Consider the following 24700-nt stretch of genomic DNA (forward strand, 5'->3'; position numbering starts at 1 on the left):
ATACATAGTGCTGTTTCTAAGTGATTGTAGAACTAGTTCTTTTCTGTTTGGATATTGTTACCTTTTCAGTTTGAGATTTTTAGTAATTCTGTCTGGACTAAATTTAGACAGGGATAATGTGCATTTTATATTTATCTGCTGTTTTGAGGGGGATTTTGTTTCGTGTAGTCTTGTATAACAATTGATCAGAAGTAGAACTGAAGTGGTATTCACTGAATATATTTTGGTTGAAAAATGTGAACATTAATTGAGTACATTTTGACCAGCTCTAGTATTTTATTCTCTGTGTAGCATAATATATAAAATTTTAGGTTACATGGTGTCTGTGAAGCTGCTTGTAAAGGTTACTCCTGGCCTGTAATATTTGCTTTCAAAGCACGCTGATCAAAAATTAAATTGGTACATTACAAAGAAATGGAACTTCAAAAAGTAGCTCGTGGTAGCAGTGAGATGTAAAAACAATGCTGGAATCACTGGAGGGAAGGTGTGTGAAAATGTGCATTAAATGAGTGCTCTTTTTGTTAGCTTTCTTCTCATTTGTAATTGCATATTCCTGAAGCATATAAATGAGGAGGACCAGAGGAAAGTAGGTTTAATGTAGTACAATATGTGATGCAATAAAAGAATGCCGTGTGATTTCCCCCTCCCCCCCATGTTGAACTTAAAGGGACATGATGAAGATTGGCAACATTTTACTAACCTGGTAGTCTTTGTAAATAGATATCAGAAAACATTGTATGTCAGACTCTGTGTGATTAATCCCTCTTTTCTCTCATCCTGAGGAACATTCCAGACTACAAGCATTATAAAGCCATCTACCAGGGAAATAGAGGTGAAGAATAACAAAAGACCCCAAATGTAAGACGGACTCCTCCACTATCGCCTACTTTTTTCTTTGGCTGCAGTCCCAGATGCATGAAGTTAAGCTCTCTGCCCTTTGAATCCTGTTCTTTATTTCCCTCTAGTGACTTCTTAACAGGATTAAGGAATTAGAGCAGGAAGGAGGACAGGAAAAAGAAGGACAAGAATGGGAGGTTATTCCAGCTCCATAGGTTGGAGTAAGGCAGAGATGAAGGAAGTGTGCTGTCAGTTGGATGAGGTTTCCTGATTGTTGTTTTTTTTTTAATTTACCTAGGATTCTGAAAGAGCTTTTGTTCACTGGAGAATGCTACAGGAAAAGAGAGTCCTCTCTCATTCCAGATTGATAAATAGTATTGAGGGGGATCCCACCCCTCCCAATCACTGGAAAGTGATGTGCTCAGTCTCTTTTAACCCTTAAACAGAGAAGTGGTGACTAGAAGGGTTTTCAACTTTTTTGTCACGGTCCCTTTTAACCATAACTCCTTTTCAGTTGTATTCAGATAACTAATTTACAGAGCTGAAGCCAGGATGCGTAGGATCTGGAACAAGCAATAGAATCAGACCATTTAGTAGGTAGTGGTGCTGATGTCCTTAGAAGCAGTAGTACTCCTGATGGCATTCTGTGCCAAAAAATAAAAATGTCTGCACCAAAAACTTAAAAATTCTGTGTGAAATATTTTAAAATTCTTCAAATTTTATTTGTCAAATCAATATGGAGGCTCCAGTATGGCACTGGGGAGGCCACTGGCTGCACAGAGGTGGTAGATCACTGTGTAGTTCCTGTCCTGTGCCTGGGACATGGACTCAGCGGTGAGGCTGCACACAACCCTGACACAGTGCAAGGACTGGACCTGCCAGAAACACTCCAGAGCCCTGCCCTTCAGTGCCATATGCACCAGGTGTGGGCAGGCAGGCTCAGCAAGGCAGGATCCAAGTGTGGGGGGCTTAGTGTGTGGGGGGATCCAGGTATGGGTTGGGAGGGTTCTGTGTGGGGCATTTGAGACAGGATGGCTCAGTGGGGAATCTGCATGTGGGGGGAATATGGATGCACAGGGGCTTGTTGGGGGGTTCTGGGTGAAACGATAATGGGACTCTTTAGTGGGATCCAGGTGAAGATGTTTAAGACTCAGCAGGGGGAGGTCTGGGTGTGGGGGAATAGGGCTCGGCAGGGGAGCTCAGTGGGGAGGGGATCCGGGTGAGGGTGGCTGGTCAGGGTGGTCCAGGTTTATGGGGGGTGGGGCTTGTTGCAGGGGTTCTGAGTGCAGGAGAGTGAGGCTTGGCCAGATGGTCTGGGTATGAGGGGGTCTGGATGCATGGGCTTGGGCAGATGAGGGAGCAGCTCCCTGTACATGGATTCCTCCTCTTGCAGCTGAGGGGCAAGGGTGCAGGAAGCGAGGGTGCATGTGTGTGTTTGCAGAACATCCGACAGTGAGGGGATAAATTTAGGGATGGGTCTGCCACAGTCCCAGATGCCCTGCACAAGAAGAGGAAGTGGCAGTATGGAGCATCCATAGAAAGGCCTAGTCCTTGCTGATGGGCCATCCTCCCTGTCTGGCTTTTCCGTTGTTGTACCTGAAGTGTTAGCAGTGGGCATCACCGAAAGTAGCATAGTTGAAATACAGATACATAGTCAATATTCCTAACTTCAGATACAGAAATGATACAGGCATGCACATTGGATAATTACATTCAGTAAATTATAACCTTTCCAATGATATCTTACAAGACCCATTGTGCATAAAATATACCTGTTATATCATATTCATATCAAAAGCATATTTTAATAAAAAATATGGAATGAAACATCACATATGTAATACTATTGATTTGGTTCAGATAAATATTTAAAATATATATAATTAAACACAATTTGCTTGATGCAAAGTAATTTCCCCCTTTTTGGTTGCCAGAGGGAATCTATTACTATAGATATAAATGGCTCTTTGTGTACATGTTATACACTAGTGTTCAATTCTTTTGTGAAATAAAACATTTTAAACAGAAAATGATACTGTTTCTTGGAGATAGGTGATTAAAAAAGAATCATTTCAGAAGGTGACTTTGAGGTGTAGGTTTTTATATGTTCCCCCAGGAGATGTGGGAAATAAATTTTTGTGATGCATTTCTGTTCAGAAGATGAATCTCTTGTCACAAGAGAGAACATCTGCAGCTCTGTGTTTATTGCACTAAATATCAGAACTATTTTAAATGTAGTATATTTGTTTATACAGTGATTTAAATTATTGTTTTGCTGTACTGAAACCTGAGTCAATATCCAGATCCACAATGTTTATAATCTAGTTTTTAGCTAGATTTTTTTAAAAAGGTATAAAACAACCTCATTAAGCACAATTAAATTAGGAACATTGTGTCATAGTGACCATTCATCTGTATTCCATTAAAATTCTTGTAATCTAATATAAAAATGTATTTGAATTTATTTAATGAAAAAATTATCAAATGATGTGAATCACATTATAAAGCAATCTTCTTTTATATAACAAGTTTTCCTTTAAAGCTTTGTAAATGGCTTTATGAGGGAGCCTCACTTGAAATGAAATGCAGAAAAATTACTTAAACTTACAAAGGATCTACTGCAGGTTTACTCCATTGTTGAAGAGGGTAGAACTTGGCCATTTGTGTTTATTTGCTGTTAATAAAATTTAGAGATAGAAATATAGGCAAAAATTAAAATAAACCTGGAAAAATCATTGAGTTAAGACTTAGTAAGACTTAGTATTAGGCCTCAGTCTTTACCTGAAATATTTTGCAATTTGGTAGATATGTTTTGTACAGTGCCAAGTACATTGCAGATGCTTAATAAATAATCAACAATTATAACATGGAACAGTATGTTCCACTAAAAAGCATCTCCTTCATAGGGAAAATATTTGAATCGTCCCCAAAACCCTAGAATACTCAAGGAGCTAATAGAGAAGGTATCTGAGCCTCTAGCTATTATCTTTGGAAAATCATGGGAGATGGGAGAGAGATTCCAGAAGACTGGAGAAGGGCAGATATAGTGCCCATCTATAAAAAGGGAAATAAAAATAACCCAGGAAACTGCAGACCAGTTAGTTTAACTTCTGTGCCAGGGAAGATATTGGAGCAAGTAATTAAGGAAATCATCTGCAAACACTTGGAAGGTGGTAAGGTGATAGGGAATAGCCAGCATGGATTTGTAAAGAACAAATCATGTCAAACCAATCTGATAGCTTTCTTTGATAGGATAATGAGTCTTGTGGGTAAGGGAGAAGCGGTGGATGTGGTATACCTAGACTTTAGTAAGGCATCTGACACGGTCTCCCATGATATTCTTATCGATAAACTAGGCAAATACAATTTGGATGGGGCTACTATAAGGTGGGTGCATAACTGGCTGGATAACCGTACTCAGACAGTAGTTATTAATGGTTCCCAATCCTGCTTGAAAGGTATAACAAGTGGGGTTCTGCAGGGGTCTGTTTTGGGACCGGCTCTGTTTAATATCTTCATCAACGACTTAGATATTGGCATAGAAAGCATGCTTATTAAGTTTGCAGACGATACCAAACTGGGAGGGATTGCAACTGCTTTGGAGGACAGGGTCACAATTCAAAATGATCTGGACAAATTGAAGAAATGGTCTGAGGTAAACAGGATGAAGTTTAACAAAAACAAATGCAAAGTGCTCCACTTAGGAAGGAACAATCAGTTTCACAAATACAGAATGGGAAGAGACTGTCTAGGAAGGAGTACGGCAGAAAGGGATCTAGGGGTTATAGTGGACCACAAGCTAAATATGAGTCAACAATGTGATACTGTTGCAAAAAAAAATGCAAACGTGATTCTGGGATGCATTAACAGATGTGTTGTGAGCAAGACACGAGAAGTCATTCTTCTGCTCTACTCTGCGCTAGTTAGGCCTCAGCTGGAGAATTGTGTCCAGTTCTGTGCACCGCATTTCAAGAAAGATGTGAAGAAACTGGGGAAGGTCCAGAGAAGAGGAACAAGAATGATTAAAGGTCTAGAGATCATGACCTATGAAGGAAGGCTGAAAGAATTGGGTTTGTTTAGTTTGGAAAAGAGAAGACTGAGAGGGGACATGATAGCAGTTTTCAGGTATCTAAAAGGGTATCATAAGGAGAAGGGAGAAAACTTGTTCACCTTAGCCTCTAAGGATAGAACAAGAAACAATGAGCTTAAAGGAGGTTTAGGTTGGACATTAGGAAAAAGTTCCTAACTGTCAGGGTAGTTAAACACTGGAATAAATTACCTAGGGAGGTTGTAGAATCTCCATCTCTGGAGATATTTAAAAGTAGGTTAGATAAATATCTATCAGGGATGGTCTAGACAGTATTTGGTCCTGCCATGAGGGCAGGGGACTGGACTCGATGACCTCTCGTGGTCCCTTCCAGTCCAAAAATCTATGAATTGTGTTTCTAGGCACATTCCAACAGGAAATTACTTTAGGTAACAAATAGAATTTATCTTTAACATTAATTAAACATATCGCATGAAGGTAGCTTTGTCCATTTTTTAGTGACCAGAAGCAATACCTTTGATATAAAAGTCACTGTCGTGTGAAAACTAATTATTTCTTCTATTTGCTTGTTGGCTTGTAATATTATGTACTCGGAAATAGTATGAAGTTTCTAAAACACAGCTGAGCTTTCAGGTTATTGCGGTATGTCAGTAGCTCAGATCCTAAAACTTATATTGATCTTTTATTTATGGTAATTAGTACTTGCTTAAGCAACATTCCCATTAGAATAAAATATGGTCTTTGTTACTTTGCTTGGAATTACTCTGGATTTTTACTGGTGGAACAGGATTAGATGCAATGTCTTTTCTTCAATTAAAATATACTGCTTGAATATTGAAATGAACTGCAGATTAGCACAGTATATTTGTGAAAATAAATAGAATGGTTCTACTTGATCGCAGTACAAACAAAATCAGTCAGCGTCTACTGTAGGATTTGTTGGTTCTGTTTCTTTAAACTGGCAGGTAGTGTACACATGTTGTTGATTCCTATAGACCAGTGGTTCTCAAACTTTTTTCCACTTGAAAATTGCTGAGGGTCTCGGCAGACCACTTAACGATCTTTCTGAATGTTGTTTGTATTGTTAGCTAAGTATTGTACAGCGCTTTGGATAAAAGTGCTATATTAAAAAAACCCTTAATAATAATTAAAGTTTTTTGTTTCTACAAATAAAAGCACACAACTCGTATTTTAATATCAATAGTCTTACCTTTCGAATGCAATGGATGTGCCCTCTCTCTCCCATCACGGCAGCCCAGGAGCTGGGGAGGAGGGCCATCTCTCCCTGCCAGCCACAGCCTTGGAGCTGGAGAAAGTACCTCTTTCTCTGGCTGTCACGGCCCTGTATGCCCCAAATTCCCCCCACCCCCTCTTCTCACCCCACTTCCCTCTTCTACCTACCCCTTATTCCCCCCCAAAGCCACCACCTCACCTTACATGTGCATCTTCTCCAGGGTCCACACACCTAATTAATGGAGCCACACCTGCATGGCTTGACTAATTAGGTGAGTGGCCCTTCATTCTCTTGTGTGTGGCCACCCAGATGTGAACTTTAGAGGGAACTATCCATGGACCACCTGAATGGAGCATTCAGACCACTGGTGGTCTGCGGATCACAGTTTCAGAACCTCTGCATATAGACTATTGTCATCTATATTCTTTGCCCACTAGATAAAAGGGATCTTGATGGGAGTGATACTAATTTGGAGGGCAAATTTGTATATGTTACAGCTGTTAGGCCCTATTGAGGGTGAAAGTTGGGAAACTGAGAGTCACATTAAGCCTAAATTTTTGTCTTTATTTAATATAATTTCAGACAAAATTATTATACTTGTAGTATCTGTACATACATTGGCAGACAAATAATATTGGATGAGATGGAACTGGTAAATGGGCCTAAGTTACCATCTTCCATGATAATTGTTTCCCTTCCTGATCTCCTAGTTTGATCCTTCAATCCTGTCCTTCATTTTTGGGTCTGTGTTTCTCCAGTTTGGGCCCTTGTTATACAATTCTACATTACAGATTACTTAATCTTTATCCAGTTGACTTTTAACACATCAGCCCTTTCAATTTTGGGTAACCCATACATTTCACATGCACAGGCTTCTGTTACTCAACTTCTGTTTTTTCCTGCTGGCTTTACAGTTTCTGGGTCATGTCATTTTATGTTACCCTGCCCTGGGTCTTCCTAGAAAAAGGGGGCTTTTATTTATCATTCCATGTTTATGTATCACTACATCTTCCAATACAATTCATTAACTTTGTTCTGTCAGCAATATCATTTTAAGCAGATTAGCAATTCTATGTAAAAGAAGAATTGGCAAAACCACACTTATGCTGGCAAGGACTTGGCCTAAGTGTTACCTCTTCTGTACTCATTGACTATCCATAATTATAAATAATTAAAATATAGCTGTCAAAGCTTGCAATCTTGCCATTAACAATTTTTCATTTATATTTCAGTGTTTATAAATCAGTAGTTGTTATCTTGTGCTCCTTTTTTAATCTATTAGAAAAGGGAGGAGGAACTACGGAAAACATGATGATTCTTTAATGTCAGCATTTCTTATCTTCTCTAAGCATGGGGTTTTTCATTCAAAGTCCAGCTTTGTTTGTGAATCATTATAAAGAAACTTCATTAGAAATTTTCCTGTGAATGCATGTTGTGGAGTGTCTCAGTTTGGGGACTTTGATATTTAGTTGCTTTTAATAGTACCCAGGAGCCCTGATCTTGCAATTATAGAACTACTCACAATTTGTGAAGGTAGGCATGTGTAAGTCTTTGCAGGGTCAAGGGCAGAGTAGGTGTAACTTTGGGGAAAAATAAGCATTATTATAAATCTTTTAAAAAATAAAAAAATAAGCTTTAAAAAGCAGTTCTCATTACAACATATACTTTGGGGAAACTAGATTATATTAGAAGAATTCAACAGGAACAAGAATTCTTAGTATACACGGTGTACTTGTTTTGAATCTTTGACATGAAAGAAAAGTCTGGAAGCCAAATTAGTATCAACTGGTTTACTAATTCGCCAAGAACAAGAAGAGACTCTAACATTAAAGAATTACCTTTACTATTAATGCCACCTGTAAATCTTTGTATTATACTTCCTGAAGATTTTGATGGAATAAATGGTGCATATATTTATCAATATAACTTTCCCCCTATATAACCTGTTGAAGTAATTTGTGCATGTACTACCAAAATATGAAACTGAAGAAAATACATTGTGGGGAATGAAAAAAGAAAAGGAGGAGAATTATCCATATATTGAGTATAATCTAAGAATTGGTTGCGTTTAGAAAAGTTATATTTCACACTGGTTGCTTCAAATATCCTTTATTCACTGTTTTTAACATACAAAAATAATTAGTGATGATGAATCTCAACTCTTAGATTTCTCCCCCCTGAAGATGATGTGGAAAATACTTAGTTCAAAGTTTTGAATCTTTAAATAGTCTCAACAGGAAGTAGGCATAATGGTGGTTGGCAAGTGTGTTAAATGACAGTTTTCTTTCTGTGAAGATGAATGAGGAGCTCCTTTCAGTGGTGCTTCCTTTCTTATTTGTCTTTGAGAAAGGTCTTTCTAAGACCTATTCACTATTTTGTTTCCCTTCTCACCTGTTTGGATTTTTATTTTATAAATGTTGCTTGTGGCAAGGTCCATCAAGGTCTTAAAATCTCTAGAGCTTCTTTTTATTTTGTGCTGTGTTTTGTTGGTGGTTTCTCCTGTGTTGTTTTTCCTTCTGTTTCTCGTGCAAAACACAGGCGGCTTCAAAAGATCCCTAGATGTGATCACAGCATGATAATTGTTTGGTTTGCCTTGGAGCAGACCTCCTTCTCAAGGAAATTCTCAAGCCTTCTCAGACTTACTGAAAATCAACATTAACTATTCGGTACGCTCCTTACCTAGCTCTTTTAAAGCTCTTGATTGCAAGTTATCTGGACCTGCTGATTTAAAAATGTTTAATTTTAATAGCTGCTATTTAACATTCACCTAAGTTGCTATTGGAACAGAAAGTGTTTCATCATTATATGATCTGTGTAGAAATATTTATCAAACACTTCTGCCTCTTCTACATTACTGCTGATAATTCTAACATTTCCAAATGGACCAATACCATTATTTGGATTCTTTTTGTTCCTAATAAACTTTTAAACATTTCTTATCATCCTTAACTCTGCAGGCCACAAATTTTCCCTTGTATCTTTTTGCCTCACTTATCAATTTTCTACTTTTCCTAGCTTCTGATTTATGTTCATCCACTATCAACTTTCCCTTTCTTCTATTTGTTATTTGTTATTTTATTTTTTATAGATAGGTTGATTTTTCTAACTAATATGGACTTCTTTCTCAGTTGTGGGATCATGGTCATTTGGACATCTCGTAAAATGTTCATAAACTATTTCTAATTTTCATTCATATTTTTCTGTTTAAATTTCCTCCCAAAGCACCATATATCTATCTATCTATATTCTATCTATAGCTATCTATCTATATCAGTGGAGGGCAAACTTTTTGGCCTGAGGGCCACATTGGGGTTGCACAACTGTATGGAGAGCTGGGTACGTTGTGCCTCCTCAAATAACCTGGCCCCTGCACCCTATCTGCCCCGTCACTGCCCCCCTCAGAATCCCCAACCCATCCAACCCTCCTGCTCCTTGTCATCTGACCGCCCCTCCCATCCCCTGACTTCCTTCCTGATCCCTAACTACTTCCATGCCCCCTGATAGGCCCCCCGGGACTCCCACTACCAACTCTCTGTCCCCTATCCCTTGACCCCCACCCCCAGAATCTCCACCCCATCCAACTGCCTCGGCCTCCCTGCCCTGCTCCGCAGAACCCCCCTCTCCCTTACCCACCCCCCCCACTCCCTGCCCCCTTGCCAGGAGCTGGAGCTCGCAGCTGTGACACCCAGCCAGAGCCAGCTACACTCCCCATGCTGCCCAACGGGAGCGGCGGGCCAAAGCATGGCCCAGCTGCGGGGGAGGTGGAACAGTGGGGGAGGGGCCAGGGACCAGTGTCCCCGGCCGGGAGCTCAGGGGCCTGGCAGGATGATCCCGTGGGCTGGATATGGCCTGCGGACCGTAGTTTGCCCACGTCTGATCTAAATCTATATTTATTTATTTATTTATATTTTGCTGGTTTGGACTTTATACTGTTTTCTTATAAAAAGTGATCACATCATGACAACTTGTATCTAAGCTATCACTCATTTTTAGTTTTGTGATCAGCTCTATCTGTAGTATGAGGTCTAATATAGAATTCTCCCATGTTAGGAAAGTGTAATATATAATGTTTAGAAATTCTGACAATGTTTAATATGGGTAGTATGAGACCGCTAGCATATGTCATTTGGACTGACAAGTGATCAAGCAGCTTTCTTCCTCCATGTTATAGATAGGTACTTAAGGAGTTGGTCATCCTATTCCCTGATGAGATTTGGTGGTGTGTTGCAGACACCAGCTAAGACCCAATCTTGTGCTTATCTGTTAGGATATTATTTCATAGGCATTCAAGAGTATTTTCTTCTGAGTAGTCCATGACTCAGAAACTAGTATTACCACTTTTGTCACAGGACCACTCTTGCTCCCCTTTGCCTACTCAATCCTTACTCAATAGGTAATAATAATTGATTTTAATACTCTAATAATGCAAATCATTTTACCAGGCTTCAGAAAAACCAATTAGATCAAATTTATGCTCTTAAATGAGCAATTGCAATTCCTCTTGTTTGTTATCTAGGCTTCTTGCATTGGTGTATAAGTAATTAAAGAATTGCTGTTGTTTCTTGATTAATTTTGCTTTCAGCATTTTGATTTTGTGCTAAATGATTTACTTATGGTCTGTATGTGTGTTTTGTGCTTATTTGTTCCTCTTTTTGTGCTTTCATTTTGTTCTTAGTTTAACATCCTCCTGACAACTACAGAAATATTTTGACTAGGTCCTTGGACACTGATCCATCTGCTTTGGTAGTGCACTGCCATAAAGAAAGCCAATGGCCAATTGGGGACTCTTTCCAAAATAGCAGAGCCTCTGAGTGGCATAGAGTAATGCCAGTTCTTCCTCACCACCAATGTAGGGGACAAGGTGTTAGAAGGGGAGTGACCAGAGTGCTGATGTGCTCTAGTGATGTACAGTGGGCATATCAGCCCTTTGGGCCCATAACTAGTTGGCATAGTTGAGAGCAGTCCTGGGGCTAGTCTAAAGTACAAAAGGGACAGGTACAATCTAGAAATGATCTGCAGGCTCAGTGGATTTCAAATGGCTCTCTTTCCTCTGCTGGTCCCAGAACATGTAAGGCACTATTGAGAATTTATCTTTACCTGGTTATCATTAAGCAACTTTTTAATTTATTATTTCAGGCCATAATTTTCTCATACATGATGAAGAGTAAATTGCTTAATCATTCTGGTAAAAGCTCTCTTCTCCATCAACAGCTATAACAGTGTAATAGGGGAAATATTCCCCACACTGGTAATGAAAAAATGTGTCTCGCCCAGCTATGCCTGCAGCAAACCTCAGGTATGGAGAAGGGCATTTGAAGGAGGAGATCTAGCACAGTTCAAGGCTGACCAGAAAGGAAATCAGAGCTCTGATTCTTTTATTAGGAGAGAAACTGGGTCAAAGCCCATGTCTGAAGGAATGACTGCGGCCTGGGGGATCAGTAAAAGCTGGCTGTTTGGAGACAAGTCCTGAATCGAAGGATGCGATCCCACTGAAGGTTTGTCACATGACCCTGTTTTGACTTGGGTTTTTTTGTTCCTGATTTCCTTTGGACCTTAACACCCTGGAAATGGTAAGACTGACGTGCTTTGGCTGGAGGGCCAAAGCCCCACTACCTTGGACAGCAGTCAACCAGCACAACCTGACAGCTGGGTGAGTTGTGTTCTGACAGACCACAGGGGAACACTGCAGAGGCAACCGAGTCACACACTGAAATTCTAGCACCTAGAAAAGAAATTAAAAATAAACAAAAAACAAAATAGAAAAACTAAGAAAACAAGCCCCCTATTCATTTGGTTACAAGCAGGGTAAAAACACTTCTCTTCACTTTCATAATGTTGAGGTACATTACCTTTCTGCAGGTCAGCTTGCAAAATCCAATCTTTATGCAAAGTTCTGTGATTTCACTGATTCTCTCACACACAGTTTTGTGCAGAAGTACCATGGCAGCCATTTTGAAAAGTTTTTAGTTATGGAAAGGCAAAGAGGAATACAGCACAGCAGATACAGATTCACATTAGGTCAGAGATGGAGATATCCCTATACTGAGGTCTTAAATGGGACTTCTGAGTTGCATACAAAAGATGAATTTCCATAGGAAGTCATAGGCAAGACACAGATTTTTGTTAAAACAGTCGGAGCAGTGACATGGGAGTCTTTTTTTTAAACTAAAGGAAATAGTATTCCCTTTGAATAAAGCTCAGGACAGAGTCCAATCCTGTAAAGAACATTTTCTATAGGAAGGTTATTAAACAATAAAATTGTGTTAAAATTAAATTATAGGAGAACATTTGGAATATATAAAAATAGCTCATTTTTGTTAGTGAAAATAAAAATTCACTCAGATTTGAGGACAATGTAAGTGATATAAGAGTTAGATAAAAGTATCAGATATGTGTTTTAAACATAATTAAACAGCTAATTAACAAAATACAGATAATTCTTATATGAAGTTTATTTCATGCAAATTGCAATACTTAATGCAAGTGCATTTTAAATTTAAAACATCACTATTTCCTGCTTTTGTTTCTTATTGAAACATTTTGAGTCTCATTAGTGTGTCAGTGACTTGGCATAACTGTCTATGGTTGACTTAAAGTAATAAAAATTGATTTCCAGAGTATGCTAAGTGATGTCAGTGGAGGTTATCTGAATACATTATGTGTGTATCTAACTCTGTAGCATCCGTTTTCCACATGCTCTGCAGAAATGACTGGAGATTAGAGACACTGAAGTCTGAACTTTTACTTGCTGAAGCTTTTACATTTTAAATCTAGTTGAGGATCTGGAGATCCTAGTTTGACTAGGGGGAGGAAATGAAATATGTAGTCAGAAAATCAATCCAAAACTATTTTAATGACAGAAGAAAGATGATGAGTTTCTGGCACACAGTCTGCAACTGCTGCATCAAGCTCCTCTCCTTTCCAACCCTTTGTTCCCATCCAATCTTTCTCTCTCTACTCCACTGAAACTGCGCTTACTAAAAATCTTCAGGACTTCTTAATTACATATCAGTGCCCCTATTCTGTCCTTATCCTCTGTGATTATTCAGCTGCTTTTAACAGTTTGAGTAGGCCATTCTTAACATCTTTTTTCTATCTTAATTTTCATGACACTGGTGTCTGAAATCAATTTGGGACTTTCCATTGATTTCACTAGGCTTTGGATTGGGCCCTAGATCCTGTCCACATTCTCCTGCCTCTCTGATCATTTCTTTATTGTTGCTGGTGATCAGTCCTCTTCTTCTTCAAGTAATTGCTCCTATCCATTCCAGTTAGGTGTGCGCGCCGTGCGTGCACGTCTGCTGGAAACTTTTTACCCTAGCAACTCCAATGGGCCAGCAGGTTGCCCCCTAGAGTGGCGCTGCCATGGCGCTTGATATATACCCCTGCCAGCCTTCCCGCTCCTCAGTTCCTTCTTACCGCCGTGTCGGTTGCTGGAACTGTGGAGTGCGGCTTGCTGTTCTCCACGTCCCTAGCTCTTCTTCGTTACTGTCAATAGTTATAGTTGTAAATAGTTTAAAAATACAGTTTAGAGTTGTATAGTAATTAGTAGTTATTGTATATAGTCTATAGAACTTATTAACGGGTTGGGCCGTTGCCCTTCCTGGCGCTCGGCACCGGGCCCATGCCTGGTTCACCGGGCTACAAGCATTGCTTGGCCTGCAAGAGGCCGATGCCATAGCGATCCCCATGACGCGTGCCTGAAGTGCCTCGGGGAATCGCATATCGCATCTGCAAGTGTCGCATCTGCAAGGCCTTTAAGCCTCGAACAAAGAAAGAGAGAGATCAAAGACTGCAGACTCTCTTGATGGAAGCGGCACTGAATCCGGTACCGTCAGCACAGCCGGCCACCTCTACACTGGCACCGGACCGTGCCGGCACCGGAAAGACACCCCGGCACCGCCCATCCCCGGCACCGGGATCCGATCAGAGACCCTCGACGTCTGCGACATCTCGGCAGGCTCGAGTGGAGCGCCCGGCACCTACCTCTGCCGCAGCACCGCCTGCAGGGTTGCCGTCGACTCCAGGCCTGGAAGGTCCGTCGAGTCCGGCACCTCCTAGCTCCCCCTTAAGATCTGGGGTTGAGCTGTTAGTCCCATCCACGCCGGAGACCTTCGCTTCGGCGCAGGACTTGATAGCTCTGACTGAGCCATCCCAGCCTCAACCCCCGGTACCCCCGGTGCGGGTCATCTCCAGAGGCAAGCCAACATTGAGAGTGCCATCTCTGGAATCCAGGCATCGATCGCCTTCGAGGCCCTGACAACGTGGACGCTCGCGCTCTCGGTGCCGCACGCAGTCCCGGCACCGCTCTCCTAGGTGGTACCAGTCGCACTCGCGGCACAGGTCAACGTCGGTACAGTCCCGGTCTGGCTCTTCTCCATACCGGCACCGGGACTCTAGGAGCCGTTCACGTCGGCAATCAACTCCCCGGTCGACCTCCCGGCACCGAGCCGGTGGCAGGTCCCGGTCGACCTCCCGGCACCGCGTCGGTGGCAGGTCCCAATCCCCAGCGCCATCCCGGCACCGCATTGGATGTAGATCACGGTTCCGATCCCGGCACTGAGCTGGAGGTAGGTCCCGGTCCGGATCCCGGCACTGAGTACCAGACCGATCCTGGTCCTGGTCCTGGCACCGGTATGGCTCCCGGTACCAATCCTCGGCACCGAGAGGTTCGTCGGCATCGGGACTGAGAGAGGCTTATCAGCCGAGTTTGGCACCTCCATGGCCTTCGAGGCAGTAATTGGTCTCCTCTCAGGCGGACAGCGTTTATACGCTGGGCCCAGACAGACACGCGGCCCTCTTTCAGGACCCTCCGCCTCAAGACCAAGGGCCACAGCAGTGGGGGTTTTGGACTCCCTGGGCGTACCATCAAGCCCAGGGTCTGCAACATACTTCTCCCCGGCCTGCGGCGGACCGAAGGCCACCAGAGTCAATGCTGTCTCGTCCCCCTCCCTCTCCAGAAGGCGAGAGCAGGTCCAGCCACCAGGACCCAGAGCTCCCTCCACAGCCGGAGGGCCGGATCCAGACGGAACTCCCTGTGGACGCTCTGCTGCCAGGGGTCTCCTCGTCATCTTCCCCTGACGAGGCAGTGGCAGGTACCTCGTCCTCCAGCCCTCCCCCTCTCGACCTCAGGGCACATCAGGACCTCCTCAGGCGCGTGGCGCAAAACTTGAATTTACAAGTGGAGGAGGTCGCTGAGATCGAGGATCCGGTGGTCAGCATCCTCTCCGCAGATGCTCCCACCAGGGTTGCCCTGCCTTTCATTAGGACCATTCAGGCCAACACCACCACTATCTGGCTGTCACCGGCCTCCATCCCTCCTACCGCACGAGGCGTGGAGAGAAAGTACTTGGCCCCCTCCAAGGTCTATGAATTCCTGCACATCCACCCGACACCGTGCTCCCTCGTGGTACAGTCGGTGAACGAGAGGGAGCGCCATGGACAAGAGGCCCCGGCGCCCAAATCTAAGGAGGCGAGGCGGATGGACCTCCTAGGCCGTAAAGTCTATTCAGCGGGGGCGCTACAGCTCAGGGTCTCCAACCAACAGGCCCTCCTTAGCCGCTACTCTTTTAACTCCTGGGTAGCGGCGGACGAGTTTAAGGAGCTGTTGCCGCAGGAGGCACGTCAAGAATTTGCGGCGATTCTTGACGAGGGCAAGAAAGTCGCAAGGACCTCGCTGCAGGCCTCATTGGATGCTGCAGGCCTCATTGGATGCTGCAGACTTGGCCGCTCGGATCCTTGCCTCAGGGCTTACGATGCACCGCATATCCTGGCTTCAGGTCTCTGGCCTTCCACCGGAGCTCCAGTATACCATCCAGGACCTCCCCTTCGAAGGCCAGGGCCTGTTTTCAGACAAGACAGACCTCAGGCTAAAGAACCTTAAAGACAATCGCGTCATCATGCGCTCTTTGGGGATGCACGCGCCCATGATGCAGCGCAGACCCTTCCAGCCGCAGAACCAACAGCAACCACGCCGGCCGTATCCTCAGTTCCGCCCACGACAGGACCTTAATAGGCGCCGGGGCAGGAACAGTAGGCGCAGACAGTCGGGTGGCCAAGGGGGGCAGAACCAAGGCTCCTCCAAGGCCCTACCCGGACCCAAGCCTTCATTTTGAAGGTGCGCCCGAGGGTGCAGTACCAGTTTCCCCTTCGGATCCTTCCCCACAGTTTTCCAACCATCTTTCGTTTTTCCTCCAGGCGTGGACCCGAATAACATCAGACCGCTGGGTCTTATGCACTGTACAGGCCGGTTGCCGCCTGCAGTTTTCATCGGCTCCCACCTCCCCGACCCTCGTCCCTCTTCAGGGACCCCTCTCACGAGCAATTCCTCCGTCAGGAGGTACAGACGCTCCTCAACAAGGGAGCCATAGAAGAGGTTCCAGAGAGCAAGAAGGGCAAGGGGTTTTATTCCCGATACTTTCTGATCCCCAAGGCCAAGGGAGGCCTCAGACCTATCCTCGACCTGTGAAAACTCAACAAGCATATGGTGAAGTTGAAGTTCCACGTGGTATCCCTGGGGACCATCATCCCATCGCTGGATCCTGGAAACTGGTACGCCGCCCTCGACATGCAGGACGCTTACTTTCATATCGCCATATTTCCACAGCACAGGCGTTTCCTTCGCTTCGTGGTCGACCGCCAGCATTATCAATTTGCGGTCCTCCCATTTGGCCTTTCTACGGCCCTGAGGGTATTCATGAAATGCATGGCAGTCATCGTCGCACATCTTCAGCGCAGCCGCATTCACGTGTTCCCCTACCTCGATGACTGATTGGTCCGAGGCACATCAGAGCTGCAGGTCTGCGACCACATCCGCAGGATCAGCAACCTCTTTGCTGCTCTAGACCTCATTGTCAATGTGGACAAGTCCACTCTGCTCCCCACGCAGAGGATAGAGTTCATCAGGGCCGTTCTGGATTTCACCTTGGCCAGGGCCTTGCTACCATTGCCCAGGTTCCAGTCGCTATCGGCCATCATTCTGCGCTTGCAGGCGGCCCCCCTGACCTCCATAAGAACATGTCTGACCCTCCTGGGCCATATGGCGGCCTGTACGTTCGTGACAGCGTATGCTCGACTCCGCATGAGGCCCCTCCAATCTTGGCTCATTGCGCAGTACCGACCGGCCAGACATTCGTTAGACACAGTTGTCACCATCCCCCAGGGAGTACTGGACTCCCTCCGGTGGTGGCTAGACCAGTCCGTCGTGTGTGCAGGGCTCCCATTCCATCCGCCCCGACCCTCGGCAACCCTGATGACGGACGCCTCAGATCTGGGCTGGGGGCGCACAGCGGAACCCTGAGGACTCAGGGCCTGTGGTCCCCCCAGGAACTGGACCTCCACATCAACATACAGGAGTTGAGAGCGGTCCGTCTTGCTTGTCAAGCATTCGTCCATCACCTTCAAGGTTGCTGTGTCGCGGTGTTCACCGACAACACGACGACCATGTACTATATCAACAAGAAGGGCGGCACCAGATCCTCTCCCCTGTGTCAGGAGGCGACACGGCTCTGGGAATTTTGTATAGCCCATGCATCTCACGGCGTGGCTCCTGCGTGGCTGACCAGATCCGAGTTACGCTGCTCTACCCCGGTTCGAGAGGTTCTCCTGGGCAGTAGGAAGCCTTCCACTAGAGCTACGTATTCAGCCAAGTGGAAGCGTTTTTCCTGTTGGTGCTCGGAGAAGGATTTTCTCCCTATGGAGGTTTCCATCGCCAATATTCTGGACTACATCTGGTCCCTCAAGGTCCAGGTTCTGGCGATATTGTCCCTTCGGTTCACCTAGTGGCCATCTCCACCTTTCATCCAGGAGGAGATGGCCGTTCTGTCTTCTCCCACCCTATGGTGGCGAGATTCCTGAAGGGGCTGGAACGTCTCTACCCACAGGTCTGTCCCCCTGCCCCTTCATGGGATCTCAACCCCGTTCTGGCTCGGCTCATGGGCCCTCCATTTGAGCCGTTAGCGACTTGCTCCTTGCTCTACCTCTCCTGGAAGACTGCCTTTCTAGTGGCCATCACCTCAGCTAGACGGGTGTCGGAACTTTGGGCCCTCACGGTAGACCCCCCGTATACGGTCTTCCATAAGGACAAAGTGCAGCTGAGACCGCATCCTGCCTTTCTCCCTAAGGTGGTCTCAGCCTTTCACATTAACCAGGAGATCTTTCTTCCCGTCTTTTTCCCGAAGCCCCATTCGTCCCGCAGGGAGCAACAACTCCACTCGCTGGATGTCCGTCGGGCACTAGCGTTTTATGTGGAGAGGACCAAACCGTTCTGCAAGTCCCCCCAGCTCTTCATGGCGATAGCAGACCGTGTCAAGGGCCTTCCTATTTCCTCGCAGAGGATATCCTCGTGTGTACCGTCCTGTATCAGGACCTGTTATGACTGGGCTCACATCCCTATGGGCCGTGTGACTGCGCACTCTACCAGGGCGCAGGCGTCATCGCTGGCTTTCCTTGCCCGAGTGCCAATCCAAGAGATCTGTAGGGCGGCGACCTGGTCATCGGTCCACACTTTCGCTTCCCATTACGCCCTGGTCCAGCAGTCCAGAGATGACGCGGCCTTCGGCTCAGCAGTGCTCCATGCCGCAACTTCTCACTCCGACCCCACCCCCTAGGTAAGGCTTGGGATTCACCTAACTGGAATGGATATGAGCAATCACTCGAAGAAGAAAAGACGATTACTCACCTTTGTAACTGTTGTTCTTCGAGATGTGTTGCTCATATCCATTCCACATCCGCCCTCCTTCCCCACTGTCGGAGTAGCCGGCAAGAAGGAACTGAGGAGCGGGCGGGCCGGCAGGTGTATATATCAAGCGCCATGGCGGTGCCACTCTAAGGGGCGACCTGCCGGCCCACTGGAGTTGCTATGGTAAAAAGTTTCCGGCAGATGTGCACGTGCAGCGCGCACACCTAACTGGAATGGATATGAGCAACACATCTCGAAGAACAACAGTTACAAAGGTGAGTAACCGTCTTTTTTCAAATGATACCTCACAAGGCATAATTTGTATGAAATGTATCATAATTAAGGCTGTGATTCTTTCCTGGAGATCACGGAAGTCACAGCAGGACTTCAGAAGTAGAGATTTAGTCAAGGGTATTTTTACCAAAAATATCTATGACTAAATCTTAGCCTTAATCATTATCCTGTGAAAGGGGTGAGCATAGGGATACAGACCATCACAGCATTATACTACTAAAAATAAAAATTATTTTTAAGAAGCTAGGCAAAATATGATAAAGAATAAACAACAGTAATTAATCAAAAAGAAATCATTCCACAGTACAATGGTCAGTATTAAAACGTTGACGTTTACTGCTTGCAATTAATGTTGTTGCATTATTCATGGTGTTCATTACTTGCAAGTACTGAGTGTCAGCATTTTAATTTTTTTTTTTATTAGACAACAAGCTTAGTAGCTAAAGGAAATGGTTGGCATATCTTGACATTACTAAGACGTGTAATACAGTTTATGAGAACATCATGTGGAACTAAAGAAATGTCCATTAGATATAGATACAAAAATTGCTAAAATAATAAGATGGAAATTACCACCATTGGTTCACTATCAAGTCAGGAAGTGATGAGTGGTGTCCTATAATAGTCTATTTTGATTCTAAAGCTGTTCAGTATAATAATGGATTGGAGGATTAGGTGAGGCCTGCATGTTTTCTCTACTTTCATGAATAAAATGAAATGTTAACAATAGTTCAATGCAAGGGAATCAGGAAGTGCAATCTCCATATCATGTCCCTCACTTCCTAGTCTTATATCAGCCCTCTAGAAATAAAGTATAAACTTGCTAAATTGGAGGAAAGGGCTAAAATCTATAAAATGAGTTTTAAAAACCCAAATGTATAATGGTTCCTTAAAGAAAATCAAATAAATGGAGAATACTAGGCAGATTAGGACGACAGAGAAAGAGATGGGAGTTGTTATGGAAGATTGAATATAAGTCAACAGGACAACACTCTAGCAACATAAGGCAAATGATATGTTCATTTGTATTAAGGGAATATTATGCTTAAAACATGCAAGGTAATTATTCTGCTCCACTTGGCAGTGATTAATTAAGTCTCTGTTGGAATACTGTTCAGTTTAGAGTATCACATTTATAGAAAGACAAAGTGAAATCGGAGAGAATTAAGAAGTTAGCATCTCATGAAAATTCAGAAGAAGAAAGCAAACATTCTGAAGAAAGCTTGAAGTTGTTAATCAGCACATATAAATGGAAATAAAAGTAAATTTGATTTAATAGTTATGCCTAAATATGCTAGGAAAAGGAGAGGGACTAATTCTTTTTAGCCAGTGAGGACAGGGTAAGTAGTTAAAGATGTTTCGCGTGGTGGTGTGCTGTGCAAGGAATCAAATCATCCCAGGTATCTCCAAGGCATCTTCTGTAATGCCTTCCTGTCCTGTGGAGATTTCATGTTAGCTACAGCTTCAACCTCACTGTCATTTGGCCTGATTCCTTTGATGAGAATATACATGCCATGGAGTCATTAATTTGTAATGAAAGAGGTTCCGGAGCTCAAACAATTAGATGCTTTTTTACTTTTTTACTTTTTTACATTCATAACGAATGAAGCAAGCCCAGAGGTGCCAGGGCAATGAACTGCTAAGCCTAGAGGTGCCAGGGCTCAGCCCTGGCAAGCTCTGCACAAATTAAGCATTTGATTTCTTTTACCATGAACCAAATTTTGTCTGTTTTAACCTTGATATTCTCAGTTTGAGCCCTTGCCATCATTTTATTCAGTATCCGATCATGTTCTGCCTGAGTTGAAGCCACTATTATAATGTCATCTGCTATTATATGGACACTTGCCATATCAGCAAATGTTTTATTTTTCTTTTGAAATACTTCGCCAAGAACATAAGAACAGCCATGCTGGATCAGATCAATGGTCAATCTAACCTGTCTTCAGACTGACCAGTGAGTGCCCAATGCTTCAGAGGAAATGAACAGGGCAATCTCAAGTGATCCATTGCATGTTGTCCACTCCTAGCTTATGGCATTTGAAGGTTTAGGGATACGCAAAGCATTTGGTTCTGTCTCTGACCATCTTGGCTAATAGCCATTGATGAACCTATCCTCCATGAACTTACCTAATTCTTCAGCTACGCTTTTGGTCTTCACAACATCACCTGACAACAGGTTCCACAAGTTGACTGTGCATTGTGTGAAGAAGTAGCTCATTTTGTTTTAAGCTTGCTGCCTATTAATTTCATGAGGTGACCCCTAGGTCTTGTGTTATTTGAAAGAGCAAATAAGACTTCTCTAGTCACTTTCTCCACACCATTCATAATATCCCCCTTTAATCATCTCTTTTCTAAATTGAACAGTCCCTGACTTTTTAAACAGTAGATGACTTTATTCTGAAAAGTAGACTGAGAAACATTTATCAGCCCCAGAGTGTACTGAAAGTGCGCAGCTTAAACAACTCCTTATGTAAGGTCACTTTTCAATATCCATCTTTCTCATGTAGAATAGTGAATTATGCTTTTACTAGCTAGTCAGCACTGAACACCTGCTGGTGTGAGGATGGAATAAAATGCTCCTTCAGAATAGCCTTATTAAGATCTCTGGAATCCAAACAAATCTTAATCTTACCTTTTGTCTTCCCAATTATGATCAACCTATTACTTCATGGAGTGGATGTATTCATTTTGGCTATAATCCTTTCCTCTTCTAACTGCTTGCTTCGAGTCTGTTGGTCATTGCAAAAGGCATATTTCTGCAACCGTGTATGGTAAGGGTGACTGATGGATTCCTATATATGCAGTACTTCCCATGGAATCTCCTAGTTCCTGAAAAAAAATGCTGCAGCTTGGTGTGCAGTATACCTTTTCTGTGTATTAGGTTTAGCTGTGTGCGAGCTTCTCTGCCTAACAGAGGTGTTGAAGATGACGTCATGATGGAGAACTTGACAGTTGCTGCTGTTAAGGTGACATCTCCTTCAGAGGCTATTCTGCATCTGCCTATACTATAAGACAAGCACATCAGACTGCTTTTGTCTGGATGGAACCTGCTATCTTTTTCAAAAGGTAAACTGGTAAAACATTAGCTTCAGCCCCAGTACCAAGCTTGACCTTCAAATAACACAAGACCTAGGGGTCACCTCATGAAATTAATAGGCAGCAAGCTTAAAACAAAATGAGCTACTTCTTCACACAATGCACAGTCAACTTGTGGAACCTGTTGTCAGGTGATGTTGTGAAGACCAAAAGCATAGCTGAAGAATTAGGTAAGTTCATGGAGGATAGGTTCATCAATGGCTATCAATGGCTTCAGCCCCAGGACCAAGCTTGACCTTTGTAGGAATATTCCTTATGTACTCTGTAGAACACCAATGTTCTCCTGAGTGCATTATAGGATTTCTATTACCCTACAATACTGTATCTACAAGAGATTGCTCACATTCTGGTTTAGCCAGAGATTTGTCACTTTGTATTTTGGGTAAGTTTGGAGAAGTTTGTCACTCTGCACATAGAAGAATAGTGATTTAATTTTCCACTTTGAGACATTTATCCAAAGGCTGGGAAGACTATGAGTGGGGTGTGTCTTATCACAGCATGTGCAATTTCTTTGTGTGAGCTGCTGGTGTGTCTACTTTGCTGTGACTCTCAGGTGTTTGGGCCCTGCTCATGTTGCTCTGAGTTCTCTTTTGTGCAAGATTTGTATGAACTTGTCAGTGTGTGGCCCAAACATGATCTCTATTTGTATCTTTGTAATTTGTGAGACTCTGCAAATGTCTATTTCTTTTTGCAAGCCTAAATCAGGGTCCTTCAGCAACCTTCCCTCTAGTCCTTTATCAGTAACAAGGAACACAGTTTTGTGAGCATGCCATCTTCACTGTTTCCAAACTTAAAATTTCTTTCTTTTTGCTTATGATGTACTTGTATATCTGTTCACCTAGGTGTGGGTGAGACCAGAATTGGTATCATTCACATGCCATATATTCTTAGGATTGCAATAGTTTCTCAGCATTGTTAAGACATCCAACTGGGAGCATTTTCAGTGAACTGCTGGGTCAATATGTTATAAATGTCCACAGACTCCTCTCCCACTTTGTACAGTGAAATCACTATTTTTATGTCCTCTTTGTTTTTATCTGCTCCTGAGGCTTTCATATAGTTGCAAAAGTGTTATTTCTTTCTACTCCAGTTCTCATACAGATTACTAGAAATATAAAGGTGTGGATGGCTTGCAGCATTCCATGTTTGGATTTTTTTAAAATACAATTTTCTAGTTTAACTGCTTCACTTTTGATTTCGCTTGTGTGTTCTCACTGTACCTCAAAACTCTGTACTTTCTGTTTGCAATTCACAGACCATCAAGAACCAGTATATTGACTGTGTGTAGTAGTTTGCACCATTTACTGATGCGCTGTGCTCCTGACAAAAACAGCCACTTCATGCAGAATGTGGTAACTTTTGACACCATGTCATGCTTTCTAGCACAGTCAGGTAGCCTAGTGTATCTTCTGCATGCTGTAGTCTCTGTACTTCAGGAACCAGAGTGGGCTACTTTTCCAAATTTCCAGAAGCTATTGTGTCTGCCAGACAAGTCAGCACATATTATTGCTAAACTGAGAGCTGTATTTGCAAGACATGGACTTGTTAAAGAGTTAGCGAGTGACTGTGTTCCATTTGCAGTCGGAGACATGGGTAACTTTATAAGATCTTGGGGAATGAAACTTACTCATTCCGGTCTTGGATACTCACTGTTTAATGGAATGGCTGAAAAAACCTTTCAGCCAATAAAATCAGTGTTTCACAAAACTGCTGAATCAAGTAGAGATCTCAGCTTAGTGCTTTTGAAGTTGCAAAACACATCACTGATGAGTATGGACAGTTGTTGGTGGAGAAGATGTTGAGAACAACTCTTCCATCCTTACATGTGCTGCTACCATCCAAAATGCCTTGGAGGGCTCACACCAGATTCAAATGGCTACAGAACTGACAGAAGAAATACAGACAGCTCAGCCACTATTTGTGTTCCATCCTCAATATCCAGTATACATGGAAAGAACACAAGTTTGATAACCAGCAAGGGTGGTAGCTACACATCCAGAGCCACAATCAAATTGCATCAAAACACTTACAGGAGAAAGGTACAGACTTAATAGAAAGCAACTAATACCTGACTATTCAATGCCAATAGCAGATACACAACAGATATCTAAATCAGAAGACTCCCAGGAGCAGCAAATAACACCTTTCCCAGAAAATCAGCAATCAGAATTGACACCAGCATCTTCTGAGACACTGGTTGGCTCAGTACAGTCAAAATAAATTCACAAGAAACAGACATCAGGTGCGCATACCAGCATGATACCAAAATTTGTCTGATAGTTTTTTACAGAACTACATGCAGAAGTTGACTGAGCCAATGATAAAGATTGAACTTCATCAGGTTAAGTGTTAACATCCTGGCTTTGGACTGAGTGTTATTTATAGTCTCACTTATATTCTGGTATTGCCCTTAGATGCTGGTGTTGTTCAAACAAATATGAGAAATCAGTCTCAAAGATCTTGCAATCTAAAAAGACAAAGAAGTGTGGGAGAAGGAGATGCAATATGTAAA

At 43.3% G+C, this 24700-nt stretch overlaps 1 protein-coding gene across 10 annotated transcripts in view; it reads left to right on the forward strand.

The window, feature by feature from the left end:
* Positions 1 to 24700, forward strand: part of STPG2 (sperm tail PG-rich repeat containing 2) — a 422300-nt gene that overhangs the window by 162827 nt on the left and 234773 nt on the right. The window contains exon 12 of one of the 10 annotated variants that reach the window (XM_030564768.1): positions 11502 to 11588. The exons of the other annotated variants lie outside the window; for them this stretch is intronic. Within the exon in view, the coding sequence (XP_030420628.1) occupies positions 11502 to 11539 (38 nt within the window). The 3' untranslated portion in view covers positions 11540 to 11588. Of the gene's footprint in view, positions 1 to 11501; positions 11589 to 24700 lie in introns of those variants that run through there. 10 annotated transcript variants of the gene reach the window in all.

The sequence above is a fragment of the Gopherus evgoodei genome, chromosome 5, assembly GCF_007399415.2.
Source record: "Gopherus evgoodei ecotype Sinaloan lineage chromosome 5, rGopEvg1_v1.p, whole genome shotgun sequence".
NCBI classification, from domain to species: domain Eukaryota; kingdom Metazoa; phylum Chordata; order Testudines; family Testudinidae; genus Gopherus; species Gopherus evgoodei.